The sequence below is a fragment of the Sinohyriopsis cumingii genome, chromosome 15, assembly GCF_028554795.1.
Source record: "Sinohyriopsis cumingii isolate HCF-2022 chromosome 15, ASM2855479v2, whole genome shotgun sequence".
NCBI classification, from domain to species: Eukaryota; Metazoa; Mollusca; class Bivalvia; order Unionida; family Unionidae; genus Sinohyriopsis; species Sinohyriopsis cumingii.
The window spans coordinates 147,026,404-147,052,431 of record NC_142975.1 but is presented as its reverse complement, the minus strand read 5'-3'; the positions used below and the strand labels follow the sequence as shown (position 1 = coordinate 147,052,431).

The window sequence follows — 26,028 nt, the reverse complement described above, 5'->3', positions numbered from 1 at the left end:
AAAAAATATGTTTTACATGTAAATTAATATTCTGGAAAATCAATGGTAACTTGAAATGTGTTTATGGATCACCAATGCCCAACCACAGCGTCTGAAAAACTGACCTAAATTCAAAACTAACAAACAAATAGATGGATTAGTGACTGGCAAGGCTAAGAGTATCCTGTGTGATTGTGCATAAAAGCAATCCTAATATATTTGTGGAATTCATAGTACAATATGATAGACGTGAGCAAAATTATGCTATCAGGTAGATATAAGATTAAAGACAGCAGTGTTGAAACTATTTTCTTATATTAATTTACCAATAAAAATTAACTTCAGGCCAAGAAATAAAAATGTCTCCAAATTTAAATTTTGAGCTAATAATTTTCACTCATTTAAATGAGATGAGAAAATTTCAATGCAATAATGAGTCTTATAAAATATTTGCTTTTTTGTCAATATCATTATAACAAATACAAACCAATCCAGTTATACCTTATTAAACACAACTCCAACAGAGTAATATCACACAAAATGGATTAAACTTTTTATTCAATTTAATAATTTCTTACCTGTTGTTACACCTATAAATGCCTTCTTTTCCATTCTCACAACTACAGATGTACAAACAGCCATCATACCACGTTTGACCCTGACTGTATCCCTGACCCTTATAAACACATACATCTGAAATATAAAATGATGTTGAAACTTGCTTTAAACAAAATCCTCATATGAAGGACATCTGTCCATAAAAGACACTTTGAGAAGAGCCCAAAATAAAGAAGACTTATAAAAACTCTTCTATTTTAAAAACAAAAACTGTCATGTCACTGGACTATCATTTATAGACAGATTTGACTGCCTACTTGATAACAAGACAAACAAGAGGCCCATATGTGCCTGGTTTTGCTCATGAAGCTTAAATAGCCTCATGGCCAAGTGCAATAGCAGCTAACTGAGTTATATCAGATGGAAATAGTAAATCTGAAATCACATGATATAAGGATTATCAATTATATTTGATCATTCCATAGAGTAGTTTCTGAGAGGAAGTCATTTGTAGCTTTTTATAATTGGGTGGCGATTTTCAATAGCTGATTAGAATCCTTCATATAAACCGAAAAGGCCTTGATGCATATATGCTTTCAAATATGATCATATTCTATTCCATGGTTCTATAAAGTGCTTTTTAGGCCCATATATTTTAATATGGAGAATCTAGGCTATGGTATTATGTTAATTCAGTTGATAAAATTAATTGCCTAAGTTGCATCTGTAAAATTTGTTCACAGCTGGACTGACAGTTTTGGAAAAATTGACCCTTTGTTTCTAAATTTTTCCAAAACAGGAGGTTCTAATATTTCTAGTGAAGGCCACTTCATTCATGATGTGTAACAGTGACTTCCCATTACTGACGCACTAGTATTGTGTGTGTGTGTGTGTGTGTGTGTGTGTGTTTTGTAGATTTACACATTCTGATAGCAGTTTCCAAGCTTCTTTATATGAAGGGATCAAGTGGTTAGGTAGCAGCAAATGCTTGACTTGTTGGCATTCTGAAACTAGATTGTCCAATTTTCTCCAGTTTTTGTCCAGGCCTTATACAGGAGTTTTAAATTGCAACCAACTGGTTAAAAGTTTGTTTAATGTATACTGGGTAACCTGTTATGTATGTTTAATTTATATTGTGTACCTGACTTTTGTCATGTTGATGATTGTGCCTAGCTGAGTTTTTTGAAGATATTTACTATATCATGAGTTGAAGGCCTAACCTTTTTTATGTTCTAGAATGTTCTAGAAGCAAACTTGATGGAATTTTCCAACAGCAATTTGATGGAATTTTCCAAGAGAAATGACACACAAAATATGTAATACCAAGACATTTTTCTGCATCATACGTCGGGTGATAATTGGTATATAAAAAGAGGTTTTGTAAAAAAAAAGACTTCATTCCTATTGTAAGATCTGTGAAATCATTTTCAGTTGTGTTCAGATGTAATTTGGGAGTAATCATTTAAATTATTCATTGGACTTGCAAAGTGCTCATTGACTTTTTGGACTAAAATACTACTTTGGGATTATTGAGGACTCATTCAAAGACATTCTGGATTTTATTAATGTGGTATATCAAGACATTCAAGACTTTTGCAATTTATTCGGAACATTCCATACTTTTGAATTTGTGAAAAAAGGTTTAGGATTATTTGGAATTTAATTCACGATAAAGTCTTTTAAATTCTCACTTTGTAACTTAAAAAAATTAATTATTTGTTGAATGTTACTCTAATTGTTGGTTTCACTTCCTTTTTGTTACATATTTTAAGACCATCAAGGCATGAAAAACCAAATACCAACTTTACAAACAGTTGCAGCACTGCAGTCAGTACTAAAAACCATGCATGTCTAGCAATTAAGATATGAAATGTTTGGTAGCCTCAAATTATCATCATAAAAGAAAATATATTGTGCCTTACATTAATAAAAATATATCACAATTTCACCAACCTGTACTTTTATAAAAATCTGGCACCTTTTTAACATTAAGGAGTTGAAATGACTCACCAGGTGGCAGGGTTGGACTTGGTGTTGGAGTGAATATTACAGGACCAGGAGTAGGAGCTGGGGTGAAGACACTGCCTGGACTTGGTGGATGTGGTGTCGGAGTATTTGGATTTGGTGATGGTATGGGCCAGTCACATTCAGGCATGTGGCAACATGGATTGGCTGGATCCTTGGATAAGCGGCAATTTGGTGGCAAGTTTACATATCGTGGACATCTGATATCAAAACATTACTTGTTTAAGATTAAGTCTATAACTGGCATACAATGGTAATGTGGAATGCAGTTTTATCTGTAAATGCTTTCACTATTGTGTAATGTTCTGTTTTTGTCAAGACTGGAACTCTTAGCCTATCAATGTAAAAACATCAGGCATGCAGTTTTCACTTATTATAATGCCCTGCATTATAATGTGATTCTGAATACCACTATGGATACCATGACCATAATTAAACAACTGTACTTGAATTGGTTTATCAAAAGCATGACAAGAAAGAAAACAACATGAAGCTTAGTACTGTATTTGACAAAATTAAAAAACAAAAACACCATGACAAACTAAAGCTATCATTGTATGTTTTACCGGTGTTTTGTTTATCCCACTCCACCCCCTACCCAATCAAAACGCTTACTAAATATTAGCTTCAGTTTCAGACTGCTTACTTACTAACTCTTCCGGCCATGACTGACTGACACACACACCCCCTGCAAAAAATCCTGCGGGCACCCATGTACATAAGTTCTCTTACTGTCATTACAATATCTACTGGTGTTTATTAACAAATGGACAAAGGACTTCACAGACTATACCTTTAAGTATTTTTGCTAATTAGTTCTTATTAAGTCTGTCACCGTAACAAAGCACCACGTGCATTTTAAAACATGTTTGGAAGCCCTTTGATGTTTTCTTATCCAACAAAAATTACATCTCAGTACATGCTAAAGTGAAGACCACAGACCATTGGTCAACTAGTCTTATTGTTTCATTATAGTCATACAAACATAACATATATAAACCCTGTCATTTTCCATCGTAAATTTGAAAGTCACTAACTCCATTAATTTTATATATATATATATATATATATATATATATATATATATATATATATATATATATATATATATATATATATATATATATAAACTATCATTTTATGTTTGCTCTGTCTTGACTTGGATATAATTAACATTTTACTGCAAATTTATTCTACAATATACCCCACTATTAGCTTTATTGGCGAGTTCAAATAACATCTGCTGTATGGACAATGGCTTCAATAGCAGATTGATAGATTTTCATTTCCCTAAAGAAATCCTCATTTCCTATTGGCAGCCTCGCTGATTTGACCTTTTCTGTCCATTCTTGCCCTCAATCTGGTTTCAACTGGATAACCAAAGCACTAAGCATGTTTAATTACCACGTAAATAACACTGCATAGCCATGTGGTTGTTGTGACAATGTACATCGTGATTAATACAAGAATGAATTGTTGATTTAGCGGTGTTTATTGACAATGGAACATAGTAGGGTCGTAATATATGAGGATTATCACAATCATCAGGTAACTGAAAATAGTCTTTTTTTTTCTCATTGCAAAAGCTACAAATAAAAACCACCCTGAAAAAAACTGTCTTGTACACTGAAATTTTTTTGTTTCATCTCTCTCTCTCTCTCTCTCTCTCTCTCTCACACACAAACAAACACGTGCACTCACGCACATTAACTAAAAATTGATTTCAAGTTCTTTATTTTTTATTACAATTTGATAATGAGATTATTGTTGCTGTAAAATTACAAGTTGCACTTAATTTCTTGCCAAAATGGACTCATATCGTTGCGTACAATGTACTATTAAATAATACCTATAACTAAAACACATTCAAACCATCTTAATCATTTTGCCAACATTACACAACATAACAGCTACATATACTCTAAATGCAGATGAGCTTGCACACTGAGACATGATCCTCTCTTTCTCTCTCTCTCATTCACTAATAACAACAAAAATCTTTTTGAGTGCTTTTATTCTTATTGTAATTAGATTCTTGAGCTGAGAGCAGAATAAGACAGAAAATATATGTTTACTTTGTACGTTTGTACCATTAGGTTGTCAAGCAGCGTGTGTTGAATAGAACTTGTTCATGTAGGATCCCTTTATTTTTTGTACACAGTCAGTACCACAAATGATAATTATTTATTTTACATATACTTTTTCATATATTGAAATTAATAATTATTTTTTCATTTATGAAAAATTACATGAAATATGGTAGATAAACAAAATTTTAAAAAATATAATAATTAAATTAAATCATTTTATTTACTATTTTCATTTCAACTATCTATGATAAGTTATTAATGAAAATCTCAAGGGTCAAATAGGATAAAATAGGGCTGTTGCAATATCTGCTGTGTAAATGGCAGAATATGTTTTCATATATCATATGGGGAAAGAAAACCTACTTTTCAGTACATCTGTACTGTCCCTTGGTGTCATCAATGCATTCACAAACATAGTCGCATCCATCATCCCATCTCTGACCCTTGTTATACTGGACACCTTTGTATTCACAGTATTCTAAAGAAAACAGAAGAACTTCAATAAGCTAGTTATTCTGTAATATAATAAATCATTATATGACTACTGTAAAATAAACTATTTTCCTTGGATGATTAACATCAGAAGGTTTGCAATAATTCAGAATATTGTGGCATTATTAATTGCCTGACTTATTTGTCACAACATGAAGCTAAAATGGCATTTTACTATTCTGAAGCAAGTTTATCTTCTAAAGTTTGCATTCAATCATGTAATAAAACAATTATACACCTTGAATGTTTTAGTGAATATGATATTCTGAAGCAAGTTTATCTTCTAAAGTTTGCATTCAATCATGTAATAAAACAATTAGTGAATATGATATTCTAAGAGCCAGCAAAACCATAATATTGGCCTCAGCTTTGCATTTGTCAGTATGAGGATTACTGATTCATAATATTTCATTTTCACCTCAAAAAAAGTCAATAATAGTGATTGATGCAACAAGTTTGTCTCGACCATCTAGAACTAAATTTAATATGTAAAAAAAACTTTTTCTCTTCAATCAAAGTGATCTTGACCATCAACCTTTTAACTCAATAGACATTTTTTTCTTCACCAATGTGTAAGTCATCCACAAACTCTGTAAGAGTACATGGACAATAACTGATAATTTTTTGTGCAGAAACCATTTTTCTTCTTTCATTGACAGTGACCTTTATCTTCAATATTTCTGCCCTGAAATCAATAGACTTTATCATTACTTCAAATGATGGTCATCCATAAAGTTTTGCCCAGGTCTGTGATGTAATACTATTGTTACTGAGCAGAAAGTATGTCTTCTGAGTCATGGTGACCTTGACCTTGGATGTTCTGTCCCACAATATTGATTGGACCTTACCCTAAGTGCAAACCATCCACAACACTTGGTCCATGTTATTATGTTATTATAAAGAATGCATTTTTATTCTTTCTGTTAAAGTGGTCTTGACCTTTTTGATGCCAAAACAAAGTTCTTCATTACTCCAAGAGCAAGCCACCCAAAGGAAACCATTTCTCGTATTTCTGACAGTGACCTTGAACATTTACCTTTTGAACCTGAAATCAGAAGGTTTCTTTTTGACCTCTCATGTAAGCTGTCCACAAAGTTTGGTGAAGGTAAATGCTGTAGAACTGAAGTTATTGGGTGGAAATGAAAAGTTCACAGTTAAATGTACAGACAGGGTCATAGCACTGTACACTATGCCAACATTTTCAGACATATATAAAATGAATAGCAGATAAGATCACTTATCACTGTATTTTCAGCAAGGTAAGAAAATGTGCCTGCCTCAAGATACACAAAGATGGTGGCATTACCTGACAAAAGTATCTTGGACAAAACAATTTTGATTGGCTAATCTTTTCCAGATCTTGTAATAGCGCCTCTAATTGATCTCAGGACTAAAGATTTTCCAAGCAGTAATTATTGGAATAACTGAAATAACCCAAAATGATTCATGAGTCCATGAGCTTAGGTTTGAATTTAACAAGGAGTGGTAAATGCTGAGAGGCCAACTTCTTCATGCACGGATATGCAGGGATGGCTTGTCTCTTGCTACTATATAATTCTGCCATGTGTGTATCAGAATAGAGAACTCTGCCTTGAGGGGACAAGATTTTTGTAATCAGAATAGAGAACTCTGCCTTGGGGGACAAGATTTTTGTAAAGGATGACATATTAAAATTCATTTTCTTATGCATATAGGAGCTTTCCTGGTGGAAAATTTTGTGGATACAAAACTTTGTGGCATTTCAACAATATCAACTTTTTGTGATCTATAAGTATATGACAACAATTTTATCTGGCCTTTAGATCTTAACTTTTCCTCTGTTCAAAATCAGAGGACATCATAAGAACAATTTTTTATATACAAGATGTAAACAAGAAGGCCATGGGCAAATAGTTTTAGCATCACAATAACTCACCCAAAGGATGAATAAAATCCATCAAGGTATTTAGAAGATATGAGCAAATACTCTAGTAAAAAAAAATCTCAAAACCAAAACCGTAATGCCAATTTTCTACATCTGTGACCTTTACTCAAGGGTACAATGGACAAGTGAGAATATCAAAGAATAACATTTCTTGGCTTCATAATGATTCATGACAGGTATGATGAAAAATATATTAATGGGTTTGGTAATTATATGCAAATGAAAAGCTTAAACTATAACTTTAAGAAACTAATCACAACAATGTCTCACTCCCAGCTTATATGATCTTGGCATAAAATGCTTTTCTTAGCATGATAGAATCTTTTGCAACATTTTCTGACACCTTATCACAGTGGTAATATTAAATTGGTGTTTACTCCTTTGTGCAGAATATAAAAACATTGAACTAATACAGTAATAAAGGACACATCTGCACTTACTAACTGGTGTTGGTGTCTGGCCAGGTTGAGGTGTTGGATAGTTGATAGATCCAATAAATTGTCCTGGAGCGGCTGTTGGGATGGGATAGGGTTTGGGGGCCAGTGTTGTGTATCCAGGGTAAGGTGTTAAGTGTGGTGAAAGGGTTGGAGCAAGGGTGGGTGGTGGATTCACTGTACACTGTGGTACCAGACAACAGGAATCCCTTGGGTCAACAACCATGATGCAACCTTGTGGAACTGCCTTGTATTCAGCACATCTGCAAAGCAAATAAATTTTGGGTTATAGAATGTAATGAGCAGATATAAAATTCATGAAACTAACTTAACAATATTCAACTAAAAAATGCTTACAGAAAGTGGCATATTATATTTTTCCAAGAGGTAAGTCATTACTTATTAACATAAAATCAAATCTTTCTCTTAACTAGAAATACTTCACATTCAAAAATGACATTGCTTAATGATTTTGCTGTGTTGCATAACAAACAGTTCAATGTTTGATTTCACGACATGATGGTTTGATGCAGATAAACTAACACATACAGTTGTTATACTGTTACAAAATACCTATGATATCATCCTAACCATCAAGGTGTTCGTATTGTTTCAGTGAAGGATAGTAACCAATTATGGAAATCACTGGAATTTTTCCCAAGCTATATGCACATGTTTCATGATTTCCATTGTCCAAATGGCATTGATACCTAGTAAAACCTATATTTTTCTAGGGCGATTAAGAATGGGATTTTGGCTCATCATCTGGAGAAAACTTTTACCAACTGGAAAATAAAATCTTCTGCACATTCAGGGGTTATTACTGAAACTGGAGATTATGTATTCATTTTACATTTGAACACTCTTTATGTTGGAATTGGGGCCTTTTTATCCATGAAGACCCCATACAAAATTTCTCAATCACTCACACAAAAACCAATTACAGTAAACAGGTAAATTAAAATTTCCTCTACAGACCAGACACAATTCAACAAAATTTATAGAACACTTGCTGTCTTAATAAACATGCAAATGAATAGAAAACAGGATGGTACATTTTAAAATAAATACTGGTTTCTTTTTACCTTTGGTTGCAGACATAAAGTCCCCTGTCTGCATCATCACACCTACAATTGTATGAGCATCCATCACTCCATGTCTGGCCTTGTGAATACTGAGCACCCTTGTACACACAATTTTCTGATGAAGACAAAGTTTTCAGGGATTCAAATTAAGTTCATGGCATAGAGTGAAGCAAATATGAATTATTATTCACACAAAAATCTGTTATTTTTTCATTTACTTATTCATACATTGTCTGTTTGTGTTATTAGTTTATCATAAAATCTACATTTTACTTATAAAAAAATCCAATAAAATACAACTTGTCAAGAAAATATAACAATAATGTCTAATGAATAAACATCTAAGAATGGTCAATTTCTTATACACACAGATGAGCTATTACAGAGAAACCAATAATTCAATTACGTGCCCAGTGACCTTGACTTTTGATTTACCAATTATAAACCATTAGAATTGCCCTTCCTCAAATGTAATAAAGCTAATAAAAATTGAGTGCTAGAATCATGAAGAAAGTGGATTTTTCATGTGGAACCAAAAATGATACTTTCAGCTCCAGTGACCTTCGCCTTTATTATCTGGGCCTAAGAATCAATAGGGCAGTGCCTCTGCCAATGTGTACATTACTTCAGAAGTATGATGAAAACTGGACCAGAAATCTTGACTTATCAAGGTGAATCCAACACAAAAATTACAATGCCAGCTGCAGTAGCTCCATGATTTACCTTTCAAAGCATCTTTAAAACTGAAACTTTTAATAACTTAAAAATGTTGCTACACACAGTCCATTGTAACTGAACTATAGTCTAATATATGTAATAAAAAACAGCCCAAGAGTGAACACAATGAAAGCAATTGAGTTATAAACTCTGTTATTGATTTAGATCTTACACGTGAATAATGAATCCACTGTCTTGATAGTATCTACTCTAACACCTCCTCATTCCTGATAAAGTGACCAACTCTTAAGGAATATTCCTTTTTTTTCTCAGTAAACTAACTAATTTCATACCTGTTCATATTCTTCCCAGGCTCTGTCTGAATCACTTCTCACTAATTCCTAATGAGCTACACTTTCCAGTTATATTAATAGATTAATACATTAATTATATCTGATTAGTATACCTGGAGAATACTTAAAGGAGACTAGAAATCAAAATTTTCCTTTTACGTATGTAATTCTCTACAGATTTTAATTCGACTGCAATGTTTATAAATTAAATATCGTAAGCGGGTAGTGATTATATTGCGTGGAAGATACCACGATTCCGTAAATTGTCGAGTTTTTCCGAGTTTTGATGAGACGACAGATCACGTGGTACAGTGACGCTATACTAGCCAGTCCTCGAATACAAACATAAACATTGGCGAGCGAGGCAGACAGGAGACCATATTTGGGTTGCACATTCAAAGTTGAATCTTCAATCTGATATAATAGTTTATGTACTGTACTGGTAAGTGCTAAAAGAAATTTGTTAGGCACAGGCCCCGGGCTGGTGACTTAAATAAATTAAAGTCCTGAATGAAATTCCACAAGCCCGGACAGTTCATACCTGTCAACTCTCAAGCCGGGAGAAAAACCTCCCGACTTTGGGGGTATTTCCTCTTCTACCTCCCGATCTCGAAATATCTCTCAATTTTGCGCAGCGAAGTCCCGATTATTACATTATGTCTGTCAATTTTCATTTGTCATAAGAAAAAACCCCAACCCCAAAGCATTTTTAAATATAACGTATGCAATCCACAGTCTAAACTGCCACACTGCAGACATCGTAGCAATATGACTGAAAAATTGTTAAAGCTACGTTAAAAATTCAAATCACATGCACACACGTCTAAACCGGCATTGGACGATATAATTAATATCATACAACAGTTTTTTTTTCTTTCTTTATTTCTTCTTCAGTAAATAGAACGTGAAGATTAAACATTATTCAAGTAAATTTCAGAATTTTTAAACAACTACAACAGTACTATAGTATTAAAAAAAATAAAAAGAATAAAGTTGTCACCAATTAGCTTAAATGAATGATCACTTTGAAATTTTCTCTGCAAACAAAATCGCATCTCCATTTTTGCCAAAGAAACTCGGCCAGTTAACACCTGACATTCCTCTACCGTATATGAAAAGTTTAATTATCATGATTAAATTACAAGGAATAAAACAAAATATACCATGCAGTATATGTGGCCCTAAAGAACTAATTCTGAATAAATATTTTATTCAGCAAACAGTGTTACATGCATTAAGACTTAAACCTAAGGAAATAAGGTGGGGCATAAAACGTGTGAAAAACAGTTGCCACAAGTACAGTAACTTGTGACTGCAGATTTGAACTGTTAAAATTAAGTCCATGGCATCGTAAGTAACAACAAAATAGGCATCGTTTATTTGGTAATCAGTTGCTGGTGCTTACGCATACTCACACTGTCGAACATGGTTTCTTTGAAGTAAGTATGAAGGGCAGTCTATTTCACAAGATCAATCCAAGGATAAAGATTTAGTTCATTAGTCACACCGGCTTTATCGTTTGCGTACTTAAATCAAAACTTTAGCTATTTTGCAATTTAGCCAGAACTGACCAGAATATGCAAAAGGGGCTTGTCATGGGGGAATAATAAGGCGTATCTCAGGGAGAAAAGGCACGTCAAATGGGCGGTCGCACATTGGGGCAAGGGGGGGGGGGTCAATACCCCCCCGTTCTATTAGACAGTTAATGTGAAACTTTGACCTCTTTTTTTTTTAATCGCTGCTTTTTAAACTGCCCAAGGAATAGTTTTATATCAGTCCCAATTATTACAGATTACCGTTTATGCATACTACATGTATACAATGCATTCTTTTTTAATTGTTTAATTTTTAAAAGATTACTGAAAATCGTGTTTTCTGGATACACAACAAGTTTAGAATCTTATTTTTAGAAAAGTTTCCATTTGATTAAAATGAAATCTAAATTTCACCTAGGACAGTGGTGATTTGATTTAGATTGTGCCGTGTTAAGGCATGTATGTCAACATCTTGAAAATACATTTACTCATTTCACCAGCGCAATCAAAGTTTCCTCAGGCAAACAATTTTTGTTTCGACAAGCCTGACGGACACCTCACTTTGAATACAGGATGGGCCGGAACTAAAACCAGAAGGGGCCCAGGGTGTCGTGCTATCAGATTTGTTTTTAGCACTGCTGTTATTAGATAAAAGATGTGTGGATTGATTGTTGCATTTTGTGGTCACTTACTCGTCTTTCTGCCTGTTTTCGTAACTCACACATTTAACACTTTTCCCAGGATTTAAAATGTCCAAAGGTATGTCTGGAACAGCGCCAACTTTTAGTCTAGGCCTAGCATTTGCGTATCTTTGAGTTGCTATTTTTTCATGATCCCTCTCGTAACATTCCTTTAGAAATGTAACGAGCACATAGTGCTATATGGTGTTGCTTTGAATTCGACTCGTTTGTAATAATGTACCCATTCTTTCATTATGCCTTTATCTTTCGGAAAAGATTTTTTTTTTTATGTCAACAGGCTTTTCTTAATGTTCTATTACACCCGTAAGCAACGCAAAACGGTATTGTCTTTTACTCTGGCAACTCCCACTTGGGCTGCTGGAGTCGCTACTATGACGTCACGTCCCGAAAGTAACCGAATAGGCGCGGAAATTTTGCATACGAGGTCACGGAAATTCAGCTCCTAGAAGATAGGCCAATATTTAAATATTGGCATTACGGTCGCAGATGATACTTCAGAATAAGGTTTTCTGCTATAGTACTTTTATTATTATTCTATATTTCCATTGGTTTCTGGTCTCCTTTAATGTTTCATAAAGCAGAAAGTCAAAGGTCAAGGTTAAAGGAAGAACACTTACTACAGATAAGATATGTTAACTTGCAAAGGGAAATTTCCATTACATTTTAATTTTTTAAATATGTTCATAAATTTGTGATTTGGGAATCTTTTTTTGCAGTTTTTGCTCTTGGTGGCACAAATTATGATACCCCTACATTTTTGCAGGGTAAAATTTCATTGCTGATTTTTAACTTGACACCTGACTGTAAAAAAAAGACATGTAAATATCTGCAAAACAAGATACCTTCTATATTCACCAGGAAATGGTCAATTTGTGCCTCTTTTTGATAGGCTGTTAATTTATGGTGACCTAGACAGAAACTAGCTGTCCACATAGATAGTTGCTAGTAAAATCTTGCAACAAATTGTTCCATTCACAGAAGAACTTGCCTAAAAGAACAATTTTGTTCTTTAGGGTCTTCAGATGAACTGTTTATGAATGTGCTGCTATGAGTTTTCACTCAGTAATATTCTCTTATTGTAATTTATCAAAAGACAAATAATAATGCAGCATTAAAAAACGAGGTTGAAAAACAAACACAATAAAATCCCTTTTTACCTAAGTAGTGTAAACTGTCATCACACTGAACAAATAATTATAATTCTGTATTTTAACAAAATTCATAACAATTTATGAGGGTCTTACTGTAGTGTGGAGCTGGAGTAATCAAGCCAGGGGCAAGGGTTTGTCCTGGTGGCAATGGGGTTGGCACCTTAGTAGGACCTGAAGTTGGAGCAACTGTTCCACCAGTGCCAGAGAATGTTCCTGGAGCTGGGTTAAAGTTACACTGTGGGGTCTTACAGCAGGGGTTGGCAAAGTCAGTGATTAATTCACATCCCACTGGTAGGTTAATATACCTCTTACATCTATTGAATAAAAATGATATTTATGTTATGTTTACATTATTTCCTATCAACTCCAGTAATTTATATCCTGTTTTTTAACCATCCAGCACTCCTAAATTGGAGACAGGTTCTCAAACATTCTAAATAATATAGAAAAAGAAACTATGCTATTGTTGAAATAATGTTAAGAAAAGCATTACATATTTTAACCTTTAGGATTGAAAGAAACAATTATGCTCAAGCCTTGACCTGGAACTATATCTTTCCTCTCTGCAGATAGAAGGATTGGTCAGTTTGAAAGTGTGATTAGAATTTAATATTCTTAAATTTATAAATTAGTCTTTTGTACAACTTTTTCAAATATTCCTTAGCTGATAAGAATAAAACCTGACTTTACATACTTTTTGAACAAATATTAACTGTACTTACTTTTCAATACATCTGTAGAATCCAGTAATAGCATCAGTACATGTGCACTCGTAGTCGCAACTATCTTCCCACTTCTGACCCTGGCCATATTGCACACCCTTGAACTCACAATACCCTGCAACAAAAAAATCCATATTTATCCTTTAAAACATGATCAAGTTTTCTTTTCTGTGCCAATAAACAAACTATCTGAAAATATAGCTTCATATTAACTTGCAATACGGGGGGTGGGGGTGGGGGGGCTCAGTTATTTGTTAAATTACATTAATTACCAAATCAGATGCTGCTTATACTTTACCCTGCAATAATGTATTACTGCATGTAAGTTTACTATTTTCTTATTTATTTTAGGTTGATTTCTTACAACTTAATATGACACACATTTGACTATCAGATGCTGGAATACCATCATTGACTTAAATGTTTGGGAAAAAAAATTCAATTACTTTTTTTGCTGTCTGGATAATTTATGTACTAATAGCATTTTCATAAATATTTTGTCCAGAAAATGAATTTACTGGGCTCTGGAAAATGTTTTCCAATCACTCTAAGATGAATGAATTTGTAACAGTTACTCATCCCTGTTTTCATTTTATTCAGGATATCTCTCCCCTACACTACTTATACTCATAACCACAAGTATCCGATTCAAGTTTGATACTAAAATGGGTCAAAATCATGAAAATGTTGATTTATTTTTGTTGTAAAGATAGCACATTTAAAATCCTTATAATGTCTGGCCCCTACAAATAAATATATAACAAAAGAGACTTTTATCTCTAGTCCATGAATTTTAATGTTATTCACATTTACAGTGACATCTTTCAGTTATCTAGGTGTCATCTTAATGTAGAGAAAGATTCCTTTTTAGCGATCTATCACACACTGAGTGTTAGACTTATAAGTGACAGAGAATGTCATAACTTTTGTGATATTTCCATCTGGTCAGATAAAGCCCTGTAAGACATAGACCATGACAGTTATAATGGGGTCTCTGAAATTCCCACTAACATTCATATAAAGTAATCCATTTTTAGTCAACCTCCTTTTCTGGACAGCTATTCAAGGGCACATATAAAATACTGCTAATTGGCCAAAAAATAGGAAAGTTTCAACATCATGACCCAAATTAAATTTTGACAAATCAGCCATTGTCTTCACAGTATGAATTGTGTTATAGCTAGTGGAAATCAGTGGAAACAAAATATTTCTTTTGAATGTAAGTTAGCAGCATTTTGCTTCAGATATGTAATTATATTCTTATCAAAATAAATGAAGGTGTCTTCACTTTGTCATAGCATTGTATTAATACAGCCATGAAAATAATGATGATCTGGGGTAAGTGAAACAAATTTCTCCAAAACAAAATGATGTTTAGATTACTGAAAAGTGGTCACTGTTAATGTGAATACCATTAAGAGATTGAGAGCCAGAGTTAGTATACAAACCTTGTCTTGTATTTTTATCAAAGCGGACATGTCCAGGAAGGGTTTTGAACCCACCATTTTTACTAATCATTTTTATCAAATTTCCTTTGCAACATGTTCAAAACTGACAGCAAGAAGGCAAATAAGCAAATGTAATGGATAATTCAAGCAGGCTAGGTGTTAAGCAATGATGAACTTCAGCATTGTTTAAGGTAGAAAATGCACACAGATCAAGGTGCAAATCTATCTACTTCACCCAGGGATGAGTACATGATAAATTTTTCCTTTGCCCAGCTAATTTTTAACCATATAGGACATGAGTACAAATGGTCTTCCTAAATCCTGATATATTTATTATCAGTGTACCAATGCACCTGGCCAATTTAATGCTGGTTGGAAGAGGTCTAGATAAATTAGTTTGCATTATATCTGTGCTTGCCAATAATTAACACTTTTATGATAATTTCAGTGTTTTTCCTTTTGCAAATAATGAAATCTTGGGTTGTTGTTTTTTCGTTCTTTAAAATATGTCAGTCTGTCCAAATGAAGTTACAATGGGGAAATACGCTGCTCAATAAAAGTGAGAATACACTGATTCACTATTTTTCATGGGCTACCAGTTTTCATTAATTTCAAGGTTTCTTCAAACCAAAAATTTTGAAGAATCAATCAAACAAAATCTTCCTGTGAAGACAAGAGGGCCATCTCTCAAAACTCAAGAAAATTTATTAAATCACAGTAGTTTGTGTATAGCACTCACTGACAAAAAGGAATACACACACACACACACACACACACACACACACACAAACACACACACAAACATATATATATATATATATATATATATATATATATATATATATATATATATATATATATATATATATATATATATATATATATATAATTTGTAAAACAAATAAATGAGCATTAAAAATTGCATTTTATGAAAAGAATGCTTTCTAATTTGCAATATTTTGCCAATTAACAAACAAAAATCATTATTGTTGCAAATCATTCATTTCTTGTTTACGTTTTACTGACATAATTCCTGAACAGAAAATTCCCATGCATATCTGACTTCATTCTAGAAAGTTTGATAAGCAAACTAGATCATACTGACCAATATTTTACATCAGATATTAAAGGCTGGAATGAAACACAACCAAAATTAATCAGCACTAAACACACCCTATGATATTAAATATGCAACTTATTATTTTGATACAAGCAACAAACAAGCTGAGGCACAAACCTTTCATCCTTATTATGCCTGATGCAGAAAACAAAGGCCACGCTTGGTGTTATAAAATTAAGACTAAAATGTATCAAACAGATATGGATAATGTAAAAGAATATCCAAATTCAAAATTTATTCATAACTTTTTCCAATTTGCTCTAATTTGTTTTGAGTTGTAATCTTACAATTTTGTAGTAGCACAGTGGAACTCAGCCATAATGCACTTCATTATCACATGAATTTTGATAAAACATGCCCATGTCAAGGCTCCCAATTTTTGGTCCCTTATTTCTTGACTCTACTCAAAACACAGCCAAGCTGACAACAAGATAAAAAGAATTCAGGTCAAGTTTTAGAAACCTATAGCTTACAGACCATAATAAAAGTTCTTGCACAGAAATTATGAATCTCATCAAGCATGTATCTATCTTAATCCTGACTGTCACATAAATTGCAGGTAGTAAAATTATTACTATTTGTTTAACTGTCATTTTCTTTTTGCCCCAATGTGGCCCACCCTCACCCATTTAACCCACAGCCACATTCATCAGGATTCCATGTTCAGTGGTAGAATGTAATTACAGAACTGAATGGTAGATTGTAATTACTGAATTAATGGTAGACTGTAATCAGACCTGCCAACCCTGATGAGTTAGTCTCAGTAAGGCAGTTGATTTTCTTTCTTCCATAAGATTGACTAGTTTTCAGTAAGGTGTAACAAAATATCAATAACTGCTATTGTAAAGCTGGAAAACGTAATTAAAAGTTTGACGCATCAACAATAAATATTATGTTCAAATGAAATGTTTGTAAATGGTAAACTGTAATTACTGAACTAAATGGTATATTGTAATTACTGAACTGAATAGTAGATTGTTACTACTGAACTGAATAGTTGATTGTAATTACTGAATTAAACAGTAGATTGTAACTATTGAACTGAATAGTAGATTGTAATTACTGAACTGAATAGTAGATTGTAATTACTGAACTGAATAGTAGATTGTTACTACTGAACTGAACAGTAGATTGTAACTACTGAACAGCAAGATTTAGATGAGTGAATCTGGACTCTAGGATTAATTTAGAAAATTTTACTGTTTGTGACACAAGGAAAGAGGGTTTGGGTGGTCACTTACCAACACTTCCAGTTCCCTGACCAGTGAAGCTTCCTGGTGGAGCTGGAGTCACCTGAATAACCTGACCATTGTTGGTAAAGACCTGACCAGTGTTGGTAAAGTTGGTAAATGTGCCAGTAACAGCACACTGTGGTATGACACAGCAGGATGGATCACGTGGATCTGGAATAGTGTGACAACCAGGCTGTACGTCCAGGTACTCCGGGCATCTGTTCGGGCAAAAGATCTTTGGATCAATATTATTTATTATGCACTATATTTCTCCCATTATAAGATCAGGGGGAACCTAATAAATTTGCCAAAAGTAGGGGGTGGGCTTATTAACAGACAAGGATGGATATCCTAAGTAAATATCTGAAATGATTTTATCACAAGAGGGATGGGGTAGCTAATCAGCAAATGTGGACTTACCATTGGATGAACACAGTACACACGGCCATTTGAAAGTACCTTTCCAATAATGCTGATACTTTCACAAAGTGACTTATGGGAAATAATTTACTAGTAAATGAATAGTTATATGATGGATGTTACTGCTGCATTTTTTGTCATAAACCACAATATTTGATGTAATTTTGTAAATAATTCTAAAAAACTATCCTTTATAAGCATTATAAGATAAATAAATAATCAGTATATTTTTCAGCTCATTCTAAACTAAATACACGTGCAAATTATAATGACAGAAAAGCTTACTAAGAAAACCCAATATAAACAAATTGATTATATATGGCCCAAACGTTTATGACAAATTAGGAAGTACAAATACTATAGACAATAAAGTATTTCAAACTTAAGCTGTTTTACATGTATATTAAAACTTTATCATAGTATATTTCATCAAACACTCTGCAATCAAAGTTAAATCATTCTTACCATGCAGCATAAATACAATTTGAACTGGACCAAACCATTTTGAAGAATCTATCAGCCAAATATGGTTGTGATTCATACAATTTTTTTTACTCTCCATTTATTTAAATTAATGAAAACATGTATGCAAATTATTACTAACAAAATCTGTAACAGAAGCAAATTAATACTTATTCATACAGCAAATATTTTTCACTGGGGCATATGCATTGATATTTTTCAAAATCTGTTTCATCATGAAAAAGGCTGGATTAATTTCCTACAAATAGACAATTTTTACTCTGTATCAATGAAGAAAGTACTACTGGTATTTTATCTAGTACAGGGGGGTTCGACTAATAGTTAAAAATTTACTTCTGGTATAAAAAAAGAGGGAACTTTCTCATTTACTCTCACTCCAAGATACTTTTTACTATCCACTCATGAATTATCATACATAATCAGTATGGAGAGATTTATTCTCACATTTACATACAAATATGACACTGGTTATGAAGGTGGAGGAGTTCAAACAAAAACACAATGTTTTGTGGTCCCATAAGGGTAGAGGATCATTATGCTTGATGCAAGTGATTGACTTTTCATAATGAATTAGAGCTTGTTGCATTGGGTGCATCACAAAGAGACCCACTCACCATAATGTGTTCAGTAGATCCTTAAACAAATAAAACTTGTCGGAAAACCAAAATATGGAATAGATGGGCATGCAGGGGCCATAACTCTTCTAAGTGATAAAGTTAAATGCCAGAAAAATCCATTCATTCATTCATGAGAATATTGGTGTGTTATAGCATTTGTTTCAAAAGCAACATTCCTTAGTAAGTTATCCTATGAAAATCAATCAGGAGGATGGGAAATAAGGGGCCATAACTCTTCTAAATTATAATGTTCAGCACTTGAAATTAAACTGAATTATAGTCTCAGCAAAATAAAGCTGCAGGCTAAATTTGGTTGAAGTCCAACAATTAGAATTATGCTGCAGAAATCAGAAAGTATAAAGGACAGGCAATCATGGCCCACAACTCCTAAGTTATGCTGTGGAATGCAGGAAATCAAACTAACTCTAAGTCTTAGCAACATAAAGAAGCCTGTCAAATTTGGTCGAAATCCAATAATACTTTAAAAAAGTTATCCTGTGGAAACCATTGTAACAAGGTGTGGGTGACCAAAAGCAATAACTTCTGTGAATGATGCTGTGGACTTCTGGAGATGGAACTCTTTGGAAAGACTCTTCAATATAAAGTGTATGTGAAATTTGGTTTAAATCCAAGAAAAGATTAGTAACATTATAATGTGGAAATGAACATTTTGGTCATAACTTTAGCCAATGATATTGTAAGAAGATCTAAATCCAATTCTCCCAAAGTCTTATCAATCTGAAGACACGTGCCAAATTTGGTTGAAGTTGTCTTGTGGAAACCAATGCCATCGACATGGCAGACAAGATGAATATGTCTGCCAGTATCAAAGACTCATGAAGGATTTGTATATTGACCCATACATGATTGTCTTCCTACCATTTGTATATTAAATCACACATGATCGTACCAACACAGTTTTTATCCTACTGTATTGCCAACACAGCTTTTATCCTACTGTATTGCCAACACAGCTTTTATCCTACTGTACTGCCAACACAGCTTTTATCCTACTGTATTGCCAACACAGCTTTTATCCTACTGTATTGCCAACACAGCTATTATCCTACTGTATTGCCAACACAGCTTTTATCCTACTGTATTGCCAACACAGCTTTTATCCTACTGTATTGCCAACATAGCTATTATCCTACTGTATTGCCAACATAGCTATTATCCTACTGTATTGCCAACACAGCTTTTATCCTACTGTATTGCCAACATAGCTATTATCCTACTGTATTGCCAACATAGCTATTATGTCAGTGCATCCTCAATCATCACAACAATGACATAGTCATCATCTGCTATTTTCTATTGCTTTACCCTCAGCACATTACTTATCAGAACTTTTGGCACCATGTCTTCAAGTTTACAATGAATACTTCAGTGTAAACTAAATCTGATGTTCTTCAAGTGCTTTGGTTGGATTGAAAATCTTGACTGACAAAATTGTTTGTTAATGTGTCATGAGGAAAAACGACCCATGAGATCATAATTTCTTGGCAGGAACTCAGCAAAACCTTGTTAATAGTAGGAAATACAACATGTGGAATTGTGGAGCTAAGTCAAAAAGGCAGTTCAAGTTATTCAAACAGGTCAGATATGGTGTTGTGGCATTTTGTAATAAAAGCCTTGTAAGCTTATTTAAACTGCTAGATGTGGTGTTGTGGGGATATTTGATAAAGACAATGTAAGTTTATGCAAACAGGCTAGATGTGTTGTGGTGCTACATGATAAAGACCTTGTAAGTTTATGCAAACTGGCCAGATGTGGTGTTATTGTGCTATGTGATAAAAGCCTTGTATGTTTGTTCAAACAGACCTGATGTTGTGGTGCTATATAATAAAGGCCTTGTGAGTTTATTCAAACGGGTCAGATGTGGTGTTGATGTGCTATGTAATAAAGGCCTTGTAAATTTATTCAAACAGACCTGATGTTGTGGTGCTATATAATAAAGGCCTTGTGAGTTTATTCAAACAGGCCAGATGTTGCATTATGGTGCTATGTGATAAAGCCTTGTATGTTTATTTAAACAAGACAGATGTGATGTTGTGGAGCTATGTGATAAAGGCCTTGTAAATTTGTTAAAACATTCCAGATGTTGCATTGTGATGCTGTGTGATAAAGACCTTGTGAGTTTATTCAAACAGGCCAGATGTTGCATTGTGGTGCTATGTGATAAAGCCTTATTCCAACAAGACAGATGTGGTATTATTGTGCTATGTGATAAAAGCCTTGTACGTTTATTCAAACAAGCCAGATATGGTGTTGTTGTGCTATGTAATAAAGGCTTGTAAGTTTATTCAAACAGGCCAGATGTGGTATTGTGGTGCCATGTGATACAAGGCCTTGTAAGTTTATTTAAACAGGCCAGATTGATATTGTGGTACCATGTGATCAAAGGCCTTGTAAGTTTATTCAAACAGGCCAGATGTGATATTGTGGTGCCATGTGATAAAAGGCTTTGTAAGTTTATTCAAACAGGCCAGATGTAGTATTGTGGTACCATGTGATACAAGGCCTTGTAAGTTTATTCAAACAGGCGAGATGTGATATTGTGGTGCCATGCGATAAAAGGCCTTGTAAGTTTATTCAAACAGGCCAGATGTGGTATTGTGATAAATTATAAATGCCTTGTAAGTTTTTTCAAACAGGCCAGATGTGATATCATGGTGCCATGTGATAAAAGGCCCTGTAAGTTATTCAAACAGGCCAGATGTGGTATTGTGCTAAGTGATAAAGGCTTTGTAAGCTTATTCAAACAGGCCAGATGTGATATTGTGGTGCCATGTGATCCAAGGCCTTGTAAGTTTATTCAAACAGGCCAGATGTGATAATGTGGTGCTATGTGATAAAGACCTTGTAAATTTATTCAAACAGACCAGATGTTGTATGGTGGTGCTATGTGATAAAGGCCTTGTAAGTTTATTCAAACATGCTAGATGTGGTGTTATTGTGCTATGTGATAAAGGCCTTGTATATTTATTCAAACAGGCCAGATGTGATATTGATGTGCCATGTCATAAAAGGCCATGTAAGTTTATTCAAACAGGACAGATGTGGTGGAGCTATGTCATAAAGATCTTGTAAGTTTAAGGCTTGTGCAACTTTATTCAGGATGCAGGCCAGACAGCAAGTTTTAAATGTGTCCATAAGATGTAACTGTAATTGGACAAGACCAGATTTCATGCAAGATATGTATGCAGGCTGTTGCACATGCCTGGTTTATTCAAATCAGTACAACTTTGGCCTACAGCCAGATCAAAATAACTCTGCTACAATAGAGATCTTCCTCTTTGCAATGCTGTTGAGGGGAGTTTTAAATGTGACCTGCATTTTTAGTGAGTGAGCCTTATAATGAGTTATGTGTCAATGAGGCTAAATCATAATACAAATAATGCACAAATAAGGCATTTCATGATTTTAAATCAGATTATAATTGGTTCTAATTAGTCACAAACTAAAAGTGAAATAATCTATGCATAAATGTGGAAACAAAATTCAAACATTTTCATGGAACCCCTGCCCATTCTCATATCATAATTGGGTCAGTAATATATTTAGGGGTTATAGAGTGAGGGAAAAATGTATACAAATTTTAGAAAGATGCTAAATGTCTAACATACCTGCTCATGCATCTATAGACATTCTGTGCAGCATTTTCACAAGTACATTTATAGCTGCATCCATCATACCAAGATTGGCCCTGCCTGTATTCAGTTCCTTCATACACACAATACTCTGAAATTAAATGAAAAACTTACCATCTATTTTTTATTCCTGTGATTTTTCTTCAGTATTCATAAAACAGCACTAAAAAACGATAGATAAATAAATAGATTAGATAGATAGATAAGAATACTTCTCTATAACTTTTGAGAATTTAAACCATCTCTGATATTCTTATCCACAAATAAAAAACATTTTCAAGTTGACTGTCATTGCAGCTATACTGGCTGTAAGGTCAGCACCATTTTCATTTAGGTCAAAAAGAAGTAATTTGGTGAAAATCCCATGTAGATACAACCATCCATTCAGGAGAAGTAGTGATAAAAAGAATTTTAAGATGGCAGACATACAGGCCATATTGCATAAAATATCAACATCACAATTATTTCTGACCAACTAGAAACCACATGAAGTCTTCTGGTGAAATTGCCAAGTCATTATGAATTTCTCTTTTGAAGCAGTGACAATAACAAGATGGCCATATTGGATGCAAAATCAACATTATAAGAGGTTCTTGTAGTGAAAATTTGATACTGATATGACCATCAGTTCTGGAGTAGTAGCAACATTACAATTTTCACTGTGGTGTCCATATTGAATGTCGAGTACCATTTTCATTTAGGACCAAGTAGAATTTATAAGAAGTCTTTAGTTAATACCCAAAATCAATATAAATCTTCTCATTTAGAAGGAATAGTAATAACAGGACTTTCAAGGGTCACTGCAGTTGCCATATTGGATGCAATATTATCACCATTTTCATTTAAATATCATAGTACGTCTGTTGGCAAAACCCCCATCTCAATATGACCATCCATTTAGAAGAGTAGACATAATAACATTTCCAAGATGACTACCATGATGACCATTTTGCACACCAGATCGACGAAAACACTACAGCAACAATAAAATTAGAAAGAGTAGCAATAACAAAATTTTCAAGATGGCCATCATAGCAGCCATATTAGTTGTCAGATCAGCACCATTTCCATTTAGGACCAACTAAACTTCAAAGGATCTTATGTTAAAAACTCCAATTGATGTGACTTTGTTTTGGAGAAATAGTGATTAGATTTTTAAGATGTCCAACATGGCAGCCGTAATGGAAGTCCAATCAACACCTTTGTCATTTAAGACCAACTAGATATAATAATAAATCGTTAGCAAAAATACCATGTTGATATAACCTCCCTATTAGAAGTAGTGATAAAAAGGTTTTCAAGATGGACCATGTGCCAATAATGCTGGATGTATGCACAATACCACGATACCATTTCCATTTAGGATCAAGTAGACCTTAGGGTGAATGCATGTGTAGAGTTTCAAGGCAATCTCCTCAGCAGTTAAGGAAGAGTAGCGGTAACAAAGTCGTATTAACGGATGAACAGACTGTCAGCAGAGGAAAGACAATGGATGATGAACAAAACACCATCCCATAAGCTCTTGTCTTCTGGCCTATGACCAGTAGAGCTAACAAGCCTGATCCATTCTTCATAGATGATGATATCAGACAAATACACCTTATTAATCGCTTAACATGTTTTAGAGGCCAAGGCACCAAGCTCTGAGTGTTAAATTTCAGTGCTTGTGTGCTTCTGTATGCTCAAAATTAACATTAGCAGAAGGCTATTGAAATCTACTGTCAAATGATAGCATGCCAGAGATACATTATACATGACCATAAAAACATTCCAGCAAGTAACAGGATCACAAGACTCATTCTCTAATTCTTGTGTATACAGCCACATGACTATTCCATGGATGTAACATAAGACATACTTGATTTTGCATTTGGTGTACACTTCCAGTGTTCTGTCAAATCAAGTACCATGAAGAAGTGTTCGGGACAAGAACTTTCTGCACTTTCTCAACTGTAAGTGCATGGAGTGCAATGTTTTTGGCACAATGGCGTCAGTCTTTTACCAATGCAGAGAATTAAAATATTTTCTTTTCCCCATACATCAATGCTCTGTAACCGCACGTAAGCTTTAAGTTTGTTTATGAAAATAATAGAGCCTTATTTGTTTGTACAAATATACAGTTATTATCTTAAAAGCTTAAGTACCCAATGATCAGTAAGGTGCAATCTGTGCTGTGGATTAAAGTGTATGTGAAGGTGGTTATGTATGCACATTTACTAAAATTAAGTTAAATATTGTTGTTCTAAAATTTAATACTAATGTAGTCTAACCAAAGTCTATTAAATCCTGATAACTTCAACTAAAAAAACAGCAGATTAATCCTAATGAGACGCATACTGCTGGTTACTCAACATTATTTAAAATAAAAGAAAGAATGCCTTTTGCACTAGTATCATGGGGAGATCACTCTAACTGCCACCTAGGAGTGCAAATAACTTTTAGCTTTGTAGCTACAATGTTTTAGCCTGGGAGGGCTGAATTTGTGAGTTAGTAGCAGTTGTCCTACATTATTATGATTGCGTAATGAATTTGAAGGGAAAAAAAATCGGATAATAAGGGTTATAACTCTGCTAAGTGTGCTATTGAAGGTTGACAATGGAACTCAGTCTCAGGACTCATTAATATCAAGCCTTATACTGAATTTGGTTAAAATCCAACATACCTAAGGAAGTTACTGTGCTGAAATGAAAGTGGATGAGTCTGATAATCAGACGCTGGTTAAACAATGACACAGACCTGACAATCAAACAAAACCAAGGTCTCAGCGATAACAAGCTGCATAGAAAATTTGGTTGAAAAAATCTGACAATTATGGCAGTTACTGTGTAGAAAATGGGTAGATGTGACAATTAGGCGTTATAACTTAATTAACAATGATGCCGAATACTGACAGCTGAACCCAGAAATCTCAAACGGCATACCAAATTTAGCTCAAATCCAGTTAGAATTAAGGAAGCTACATTTTACTGAGCAAAAAGTGTGAAGGATGGACAGACCCAATACATTATCCCATTTTCAATAACAAAAGGCACACAATAAATAATTAAGCTTTTACAGTGGAACCCCGCTATAGTACGATAATTGGGGTCCAAAAACTTGGATCGCATTAATATAAGTGTCGTGTTAATGCAGGGTTTTACAGTATTTTACTTTTTTCAGAGAACAACTCATTGGCACATATACATGCATTCATGTCTAATGTATATGATGAATAGGGTATCAACACCATTTACTATTGTGCCAACGTGGCATGCAGTTCATCCATAATGCATGTAATTCCATTGAAAATTGCACACAGATTTCAACAATTTTGTCCCAGATAATTGTGTCTGAATTCAACGTCTAATAT

General features: G+C 33.9%; 1 protein-coding gene across 1 annotated transcript in view; it reads right to left on the bottom strand.

Moving 5' to 3' along the window:
• The window catches only part of LOC149783011 (uncharacterized), a 211,537-nt gene that overhangs the window by 137,828 nt on the left and 47,681 nt on the right, over window positions 1-26,028 (bottom strand). Inside the window, exons 22-30 of the mRNA XM_089934583.1 lie at window positions 22,656-22,770; window positions 17,516-17,724; window positions 13,707-13,821; window positions 13,078-13,298; window positions 8,588-8,702; window positions 7,509-7,765; window positions 5,016-5,130; window positions 2,548-2,762; window positions 558-672 (exon numbers count right to left, since the gene is read on the bottom strand). Of these exons, the coding sequence (XP_089790709.1) occupies window positions 558-672; window positions 2,548-2,762; window positions 5,016-5,130; window positions 7,509-7,765; window positions 8,588-8,702; window positions 13,078-13,298; window positions 13,707-13,821; window positions 17,516-17,724; window positions 22,656-22,770 (1,477 nt within the window). The remainder of the gene's footprint in view (window positions 1-557; window positions 673-2,547; window positions 2,763-5,015; window positions 5,131-7,508; window positions 7,766-8,587; window positions 8,703-13,077; window positions 13,299-13,706; window positions 13,822-17,515; window positions 17,725-22,655; window positions 22,771-26,028) is intronic.